This window comes from Homarus americanus, unplaced genomic scaffold, assembly GCF_018991925.1.
Source record: "Homarus americanus isolate GMGI-L3 unplaced genomic scaffold, GMGI_Hamer_2.0 scaffold59799, whole genome shotgun sequence".
In the NCBI taxonomy this organism is placed as follows: domain Eukaryota; kingdom Metazoa; phylum Arthropoda; class Malacostraca; order Decapoda; family Nephropidae; genus Homarus; species Homarus americanus.
This window is the reverse complement of record NW_024729606.1, coordinates 1-10,280: the sequence shown is the minus strand read 5'-3', so window position 1 is coordinate 10,280 and position 10,280 is coordinate 1. Positions and strand designations below refer to the sequence as shown.

The 10,280-nt window shown below is 37.8% G+C and overlaps 1 protein-coding gene across 4 annotated transcripts; it reads left to right on the top strand.

Moving 5' to 3' along the window:
* The first annotated feature begins 4,018 nt into the window (after positions 1-4,018).
* LOC121866763 (actin-related protein 2/3 complex subunit 1A-like) lies at positions 4,019-8,053 on the top strand. Of its 4 annotated transcripts, none has more exons than XR_006089019.1 (6): positions 4,019-4,125; positions 4,405-4,594; positions 5,663-5,760; positions 6,830-6,981; positions 7,549-7,663; positions 7,943-8,053. XR_006089019.1 is itself a non-coding variant. In XM_042366457.1 (6 exons), exons 3-6 carry the CDS (start codon positions 5,694-5,696, stop codon positions 7,986-7,988), a joined length of 336 nt encoding a protein of 111 aa, XP_042222391.1. In that variant the 5' UTR covers positions 4,019-4,125; positions 4,405-4,594; positions 5,671-5,693; the 3' UTR covers positions 7,989-8,053. The 4 variants fall into 4 exon arrangements, 3 of the variants coding, with proteins under 3 accessions (XP_042222391.1, XP_042222390.1, XP_042222392.1); XM_042366457.1 differs by having other exon boundaries at positions 5,671-5,760; positions 7,593-7,663; XM_042366456.1 differs by having other exon boundaries at positions 7,593-7,663.
* Positions 8,054-10,280: the final 2,227 nt, after the last annotated feature.

The following is a 10,280-nucleotide window of genomic DNA, read 5'->3' as shown; positions in this document are numbered from 1 at the left end:
ATAACTTGTAGAGTGTGAATAAGGTTCATTAATATTGGAAGAATTTTGATATGTAACAATCTGCCCAAATTTTTTTTCTGTTGTTAACTCAGTATTACTTACAGACAGTGAATACATGTTTGGGCCGTGGCACTAGTTGTGAAATGTTCCATCGTGGGAGTGCCCAGTGTTTTAATTCTGAGTGCTAACAGAAGCATTGCACTATATGCAAAGGTTAAGTGGATGCTAAATTCTGCATTTGTAATATTCTTTAGTTATGTGTTAGGTAGGATATATATTCCATTTACTTAATATCTCGGGGCATTTTACAGTTCCTACTATTAATATTCCTATGTATACGCTATAATTTAAAGTTATTTTAACCAGGTGCTAACGGGTCATTATTTTGTGTAACGTATGTTATGTGAACTCTAATGCCAGTATACTTTCAGAATACAGTATTATATATGTGAGGACCTTATGGTGATACGGTATATGGAAAATGTTATACGAGTGTATGGACCCAGAATTGTGAGTACGGAAATTCGTGAAGTGTTCACGCAGTGTTGCACCATACTGAGTCTGTGAATGGCAAAGTGTCTAAGTGAATTTTTGATGCCATAATATTATCTTTGGGGAGATTAATAATCTGAACAGTAGTTTGAATAGTTGATGCATGGAGTGTTAGTCGTATTGCAGAAAATCAGTACCAGTCCTTGGGTCTTGAGTGAGCACTGTGCAGGTATCGTATTTACAGTGGGGTATACCTGTAGTATTGATTTGTTGTAACACAATGGCAGATGCTAACGCAAATAAGGGGACCATGACGGCCAAAGCCGCTGTTGATTTAGCAACAAAAGTCCAAGCACTTCTGGCTAAACTCGCTAAAGCCATGGGTAAAGGAGGAGAAAACCAGTGGTTAGACTGGATCTTTAAGAAACAGTGGGCTTTGTAAGTGAACCTCCTTGGTTGTTGATGGGTAGTGAAGTGCACAATCTGTTGTAGGTAACTTTTGGTAATTGAAGAAAAAAAAAAAAATGGAGGATTTTTTTTTTGGGGGGTTAAAAGTATTTTGCAGAGGAAGGGTCAATTTGCAGTAAAGACAGAGATTGGAAGATGTATTGGCAGTTATGCAATCATCTGAAGGGTATCTGTTACTAGTATGAGTAAAGATACCAGTGGTGAATTCTCAAGTTCTGGTTGGTAAGTCCTACGTAGGCTGGGTGTTGTTGGTATATAGGTGTAGAGTTCGTGACTTTCAGGGAGTATTCGGGCATATAAATATGGTGCTATTACTTCTACATGGCAAATGCCATAAGTACAGACAGTTTTTGGTTTGGTGGTGTTCTCATGAGGACCGTTTCGTTAGCATTGAATTCTTGGGAATACCCGCTCGTTCGGAGTCCTTTGAAGGGTGCTGCCTCTCGCGAGTGCGACATAACTCTTAAGATTAAGGGCAACAAATCATTCCTTTGACTTGATGGGGTCCGTTCGTCTATGTCCTAGCTTGAGAAATCTATGTTAAATCTCAGTGTGTCCTGTCAGCATTTGACCAATCGCGTAAAAGAAACTTTCATAATCTATGAACATTGAAATTTGAGTTCTGTAAGGAAATTTTGAGTGTGCATTTTATCTACCGATGTGAGGGTGTATTTTGTAACATGTAACACCATTTATTATTATTATTATTGGATATGAGGTATCTAACTCAAATCATTATTATTCTATGATGATGTACTTGACCCCATTTATTATTATATGATATGATGTATGTAACACCATTTATTATTATATAATATGATGTATTTACCGCCATTCAGTATTATTATGACATGATGTACCTAACCCCATGTGCTATTATTTTTGGTGCTATTTTGTAATATGTATCCCAATATATTTTTTATGAAGGTGTGTCACATTCTAATTGTATGTTAACAGATTTCCATTTCTTGTACCTAATCCTGACCACCGGTAGGGAATTATTTTTCTAGTTTTATTGATATAATTTGTGCAATGTTTGTATGAGGATTTATACTTTATATTAATGATTTAATATGTATGTCACTACTTACGTGTTTTCTGAACGTTACCGCATAATGATGAATCTTGGGGAAGGAGGAAGCTTTGTAATGGTCATGATAAGAGCTAACCTGAAAACCTTAAGGATTCATATTACGCTCAAACGTCCACAAAACCTTCCGAGTCCCCAGTGGAAACGTCCCCCGTTTTCTCTGTTTCCCCCGCCTTTGTCTATGGGAGCAGACGCTGTATGCTGGGACCTGTTGCCATCCATTCCTTTGTAATCAATTTAATTTTGCTTTCGATAGCTGAGTCAGAGCATTGTTAGTGAAGATAATAGTAGAGAATGAAAATGAGTTCATAGTCTCAATTTCAACGTCAGAGTGTACCGTAAATTAATTCATTGGAATAGGAGTAGCTGGACTCCCTGGTCTGGTTTGAGTGAGGGCACGCGGGCATTTTAACCGTTAGTAAGTGCCCGTCCCTTCATCCATACAGGTATGCCATTCCACGCTGTGTTGTAATTTGCCCTTCTTTAAGTGATTTGACCCAATTGATAGTTGATTGTGCAAGTGTTACAGTAACGTAGTTGATATGCTCTGAGTAAAGTCATATTTACGTCTTTAACGTCCCCTGAAATGTGTTGTTGTTGTCACCGGTTAGTAAGTGCCCGTCCCTTCATCCATACAGGTCCCTAACGCAGCCTAGGCCGTGTCTGTAGGGTGGATGTTGTATCCACTATGTCTGGGGACATGTCCGAGGTCCAGTAGGATCAGTTACCTTCGTGAGACCCGGCCGTCAGACACTTCAGACCACCTATAGCCCCCATAGCTGGCTCGTCTGGCCCTAACGCTCGGTCCACGAGGTGACCCCGGACCACCAAGCCACACACCACTACCAGCCCCCATCATTGGTGGATGAATGTCTACCTCAGTAGGGCTATATTTGTGTGGTGGAATTAACCCACTGGGATCTCCAGAGTTCGTCAGATAGTACTCCATGGTGGCTGGACCCCATGGCTGTTGCTTGAGTATCACTCCTGACGACTGAGTGTTGTAGTGGCAGTTGCCTAGTATTTATGGTGCTAAGTGACTATCATAGTTGTGCTATTGAGTATGTCCACCCAGTAGGGTTGGAAGTGTATTGAATATGTCCACCCAGTAATGGTGTGAGTATGTTGAGCCTGAGGGCCTAGTACTAGATTTCGTCTGTTAGTACAAACCAATTCTTTCTTCTAATTTCATATTCATGTTTAAATAAACTTTGTATTTGTATATTGTGTCTATTATTTACCTACAGTATTTACCGTTATTTCTTCCCTATTGCTTGATACTATCATTACACCTACCCACGAGCCTCCTATCGTCACGCTACCAATGGTGATAAGTATAAGAGTAAAAGGAATTGTTACTGGCACACAAACCCTCATGAATGAGGTGGCTTGTGTAGCCTCCTCCGTAGTAGCTCAAGCCCTCATAGCAAATCCGGAGAAAACGTGGTAAACTTTTTCGGAGTGAGGGTTGTAAACTCTTGGAACAATCTACCAGAGAGTGTTGTGACGGCACCGAGTGTGAGCTCTTTCAAGAGAAGACTTGACCAACACTGGAGCGGGTTCAGGTACATTCAGGAGCCGGTGCATGCCCAGTATTTGCCAACAGTGCGTGACAGAGACGTGACCGATCGCCCAAGCGGCTAACAAGCCGATCAGTGGCGAAGAGGATAAAAGTAAAAAAAAAAGTAAAAGTAACCACTTGTGCACTGGGTCCACACTCTGCTGAATAAAATTGTCTGGCATTAGCTGAATAAAATATTAAAAGTGGTTTCCAAATACAGGGTAGTGAGGAGGTTAAAAAGGAAAAAAGCATTGTAGATGAATGCAAATGCTCGGTTCTTAATTTCCCGAAATAACTTGGCGCCATCGGCAAACATTTGTATGGAGGAGTGTGTGTGGTATGAGGAACTCCAGAGACAACCATTTTGTGATATAGAATATTATTGATATGGATATGTATTTTTGTAAGCTTCGAGGAGGAAAACGTAATTATGTCTTGTGAATCCGCGCTAGAACGAATATGGGGGGGGGGAGAGACGCCATGGCGTTGTTTACATCCCGGGGCCCAGTAGCAGGTAGGTCCCACGTATTTCTTTGCTCTGTTAGAGTGTGTTTGATAGATTGAGCATAATAAATGTTATATGAAGAATGTGATGATCTCGTGGAGGTAGTTTGTAAGCCAGAATAAGGCTAATTCTAGCGTTGCTCTCCAGACATTCACCCTGGAGTGAGTCTACACCACCCCCTGTGTTGGGTTTATTATGTATTGTTTAATTCCTACTACTGTGTGGTACCCATATGACAACAGTTGATGCTTGTTTTGTATGTATAATAACTAGTTATGTCTGATCTAGGTCCCAGCCTCTTCCTTCTCGGGTGATTTCTAGAGTAAATAATTGAGAGAAGACTACAAGTGTGTCCCATCCCTGAGTTGGGAGTTCCCTGCTTTGTGCTTTAAGTCAGGCCAACAGGTTGAGACTCAAGCTGTTTTGGTCAGGACTTGAGGATGTTGACCAGAGTCTGCTAATATCCTTCAATATTTAGGTAAGTAGAAGGAACTCTTTTTTTTGTTCCATGTATTTTGATAATATATAACAAATTAACTTCCTAATAGCATGAAAGAAGTTATTGTAGGTCGTAGTTATGGCGGAAGACGTGAGGGGACAGCCCCGCCTACTGTAAATGATTCATCGCCTTTAACCAATAATTCGTATATCTATGATAATAATTATATACATTGGTCATGTAATTGGTGAAAGATTTATATTTGTACTGTAATATCCATGTAGTTACTGTTTTAGTTAATGGATACAGATGGTTGCCACTTTATTTACGGTAAGAAATTAAAGTTAATCTTATATTTAACGGGTATAAAGGTATTCTTTGAAGAGATGACTAAAACCAGCAGGTGTTGTTCAATTTCTTTCATTTTTTCAATATGTTCTTACCATTATGATATATTTTAAAATCTAGGTGACATTTACTAGAACCTATTAAAACCTGATATATTTATATAGTTTTATTTATGACTTGTGTAAGTTTTATAATTTATTTAGTGAATTTTCGATCTTGCACTGGTATTTCTCTCACTGTTATTAATATGTTTTTCGTAATGTTTAGACAATCTAAGACATTTTTCTTTTGTGACATTTCCGCCGGAAATTAAGGATAACCGAGATATTAATTTTTCAATATTATTAGATTTGGTCATTCACGAGTGTTGTCATTTGTTGTTTACGTCTCACGGAGGTCTGACCGCCCGTCGCGCAGTGCTCCTTACCTCCGTGTTGGATTCTTAAGCATCTACAGCGCATGTGTGGGGGGTGGTGTGGGAGTTTCTTATTGGCTATAGGAGACTTATAATTGGGCGAGAGTTTTACGTCAATTGCAGATTTTCGTCGGAAAAATAGTGTTAGGTTAGTTAAGGTTAGGTTTGGTTTTGTTAGTTTGTTGGTTTTTTATTTATGTGATTTACCCAAAGAACTATTGATTTCCGGCTGAAATTAATATTAAATTTGTTCGAAACTCATCGAGTAACATTGAAAAAACATATTTTTAATATCTGAACAAAGACCGGTGCATTTGTGAAAATTTACCATTTATTTTACACAGTGTTACAGACACCTGCTCCAAGTGATACGCCATGACAGAAGTGTTCCGGTTCGGCCTCGTGCCCATCGCTTGTCGTGCCCGGAATGAGGACCGCAGCCGTGAGTACCGACCTATATGAAGTTAAATAGCACTTGCCTGGCAGGTAAATTGCCATCTAATTTTCAAACTGAGTTGTATCGGTATCACTTTTCTAGAAGAAGTTTTTGTAATATTTGATGATCTCCCACCAATCACATTTCAGGATGCAATCATTCTGCTAAGTTCTAAAATAGATATGTTAGGTCTCACCATTACCTATAATATGTCATGGAAGCCACACGTCCACAACATTGCTAAAACTGCCTTCCGAAAGCTGGGAATGCTGTACAGATGCCGTAGCTACTTTACTCCTGAGCAGTTGCTTCAGTTTATAAGAGATTCATTTGTCCTAACTTGGAGTACTGTGCTCATATCGAGGGTGGCTCTTCTTCTGTCCAACTGTTAGATAAGGTGGAATCAAAGGCATTTCATCTTATTGACTCTCCTCCTTTAATTGATAATCTTTCATCCCTTTCTCTTTGCTTCAATGTTGCTTCACTCTCTTTTTACAGGTACTTTAATGGCCAATGTTTGGTGGATTTGGCATCCCGTGTACTGCCGGCAAGGCCGTGGACTTGTAACGCTCGTATTGCCCGTGGTGCCCACAGTTTCTCTGTGGGCAATTCAATTTCTTTTTACTCTTATTTTTTTTGCCCCCTAGGCCCCATTGTGGTTCAATGACCTGTTGCTGGGTGGCCTATTCCCCGTAAAAAAATAAAAAATAAAAATATAAAATAAATGCAACCACAGAATTCTGGAAGATTAGATTAGGTTATTCTTTGGTTGCTGTAATCTGCAATTTTACCTAAGTTTTCAGCCAGACAGCTGTCATAATACAGCATAATCACTGGGGGGGGGTTCAGTCCTCTTTTTTATACCTGAGCAGGACTGGTTTCCTCTTCTGGTCATAACATGTTCAAAGCTTCTGATCTCTCCCAGTTTGTACCAGAAAGTAGGTGGAGTTAATTTTATTTTATTTTTTTTTTTCATTGTTAGGTTTAGATTTTATTTAGCTACTTAGCTTCTCTGTAGTTTTGTTTTGTTTCTCTAGTTTTGCAACCTCAGTGCATGTGTGTGTATTTCTTACAGAAGTGGCATTGAGTCTCAACAACAATGAAGTGAATATATATGGCAGAGCTGCATCAGAGTGGAAGCTTCAGGAAACACTCCAGGGTCATGATCTGCGTGTCACAGGCATTGACTGGGCTCCCAGCACCAATCGCATTGTTACATGTGGAGCAGTAAGTTTACTGTGTATTTATTTAACCTTTTCATGTGGTTAAGGCATAAATAATTTAAGACTTTAACTTTATCTTTTTTGGTTCAGTTAGTTTTGTATTGTAACATATACATTTTTTCACTCTATGGTTGTACTTAACAGATCTATCAACCACACTTTTTACTTAGCAAGTGGAGTGGAACTTATAACAACCCTCACGAGCAGCTGATATTTTCTATGTTGTGTTATATAGTTCCTGGTAATAATGGGAAGCTATTCTTGGTGTGAAGGTTTGTACTGATTGTGTCACCTTAACCACTTGTGCACTGGGTCCACACTCTGCTGAATAAAATTGTCTGGCATTAGCCGAATAAAATATTAAAAGTGGTTTCCAAATACAGGGTAGTGAGGAGGTTAAAAAGGAAAAAAGCATTGTAGATGAATGCAAATGCTCGGTTCTTAATTTCCCGAAATAACTTGGCGCCATCGGCAAACATTTGTATGGAGGAGTGTGTGTGGTATGAGGAACTCCAGAGACAACCATTTTGTGATATAGAATATTATTGATATGGATATGTATTTTTGTAAGCTTCGAGGAGGAAAACGTAATTTTGTCTTGTGAATCCGCGCTAGAACGAATATACATCCCAGCCGGGGGGGGAGAGACGCCATGGCATTGTTTACATCCCGGGGCCCAGTAGCAGGTATGTCCCACGTATTTCTTTGCTCTGTTAGAGTGTGTTTGATAGATTGAGCATAATAAATGTTATATGAAGAATGTGATGATCTCGTGGAGGTAGTTTGTAAGCCAGAATAAGGCTAATTCTAGCGTTGCTCTCCAGACATTCACCCTGGAGTGAGTCTACACCACCCCCTGTGTTGGGTTTATTATGTATTGTTTAATTCCTACTACTGTGTGGTACCCATATGACAACAGTTGATGCTTGTTTTGTATGTATAATAACTAGTTATGTCTGATCTAGGTCCCAGCCTCTTCCTTCTCGGGTGATTTCTAGAGTAAATAATTGAGAGAAGACTACAAGTGTGTCCCATCCCTGAATTGGAAGTTCCCTGCTTTGTGCTTTGTTACACATGTATATATATATATATATATATATATATATATATATATATATATATATATATATATATATATATATATATATATATATATATATATATATATATATATATATATATATATATATATATATATATATATATATATATATATATATATATATATATATATATATATATATATATATATATATATATATATATATATATATACATACATACATACATACATACATACAGTGGCCCTTAACATACGCTGGTGTTAGGTTTGAGAGATACCCGTGAATGTTAAAAATCCGTGTACTTTTGCCCCCCCCCCTGAAAAACCCCTGGCCCCCCATGTCCTTATTTACCATATATACCTGTGTGTAGTTCGAGTTTTTAAGACCAAATTATTTGGCAAAAAATTGGAGGTCGACCTCTAAACGGCTAATAGTTTCTTTAGGTTGAAAAATATTTACCATAACTACCAGTAAACTATGGAAACGACGCACCACCAGCTGTGAGTGTCGGTACAGTTGCCAGGGCAGATCTCTTGCATCATCATAGGAAGCCCAAAGTAGCCAAATGCATGGTATGGTATACACAGGACGATGTAAAACAAAGTATTCATTTTTTTAAAGTTTATTTATAGATACTGTACATCAATTTTTGTTCATTACATTTGAAACATCAATCTTTGTTAATTAAATTTGAAACAAGTACAGTAGTTTTGTTGAAACGTAATGTACAGTATTTAATATTAAAATGCAAAAAGAGCTATAAAATCAATTAATACTGTACACCCGTAATGTACTGGCTGGCATCTCCACTCGTCCCTGCTGCCGCCAGTCACCGCTCGTCCCCGCTCTATGCCTCCGCCTCCTCCACATCGTCACTACTGTTGTATTACAATAATATTCTATCCTAATTCACTTGAATAAATACTACAATACCATATTTCTGAATATTTTCATTAAAATCCATCAAAATCATTTTCCTTGTCATCGTCTTAAGCACCAAACAGCTCTTCCCAGTCTTCTCCTTGAACAGGGCTAGAGGGTACGTGTTTTTCAAATCATTTTCAATTAAAAAAATGTTACAGCACATGTATATTTTACCTAAACTGCACCTGAATGAATATATTCTCAGAAAAAAAAAATAGTTGTGCTGAAACGTGGTGTATTTCAATGTAAAATAGGATAAAATACATGATGAAAACAAAAGACTTTACCTAACCTTCCGATGTTCAAGATATGTTACTCGTTTTTTTAATAGTTTTTGGTTTAAATACTGTTATATTACAATGATATTCTATTCATACTGTGCTTGATATACTACATTCACGGAAATGTAATATTTTTGCTGAAATGACGTCCGTATTACAGTGGAAAGTGGGATAAAATCGTGACAAAAACAATGACTTTCGCTTTCTTTCGTTCAAAAGATGTTACCGTAATCGCTTTTCGAATGGTTTTCAGTAAAAAAACTGTTGCATCACAAGTGAATTAGGATTGAATATTATTGTATTACAACAGTTTTTTAACTGAAAACCATTCAAAAAGCGATTACGGTAACATCTTTTGAACGAAAGAAAGTGAAAGTCATTGCTTTCGTCACTTTCCACTGTAATACCTACGTCATTTCAGCAAAATATTACATTTCCATATTCTCAGAAATAAATAGTAGTTTTGCTGAAACGTAATGCATTTCAATGTAAATTAGGATAAACTACACGAAAACAAAAGACTTTACCTAACCTTCCGATGTTCAAGATATGTTACTCGTTTTTTTAATAGTTTTCGATTAAAATATTCTTATATTAGTGATATTCTATTCATACTGTGTTTGATATAATACATTCACAGAAATATAATATTTTTGCAACTACAATGCTGATGTCAACACAAGCGTGGTTACAGCGAGACTGACTGAGTGAGGGAGAGCTATGCGTGTGTGTGTGTGAGGTTGCAGGAGCGGGCGGTGTCCCGTGTTCGGTGCCGCGTGCGAGTTGAATGGCGCGCGATTTGAATGTACTTCAATTACTTCAATGTACAGAATATTCCTCCGGCGGGGCAATCCGCGTATTTGCAAATCCGTGTATGCTAAACCAGCGTATGTTAAGGGCCAACTGTGTGTGTGTATATATATATATATATATATATATATATATATATATATATATTTGTTTAACAGTGCATGAGTTTTTAAATGCCACATTGACGTTCCAGGTTTTTAGTTGTAAAGGAATTTGAGAGAAAT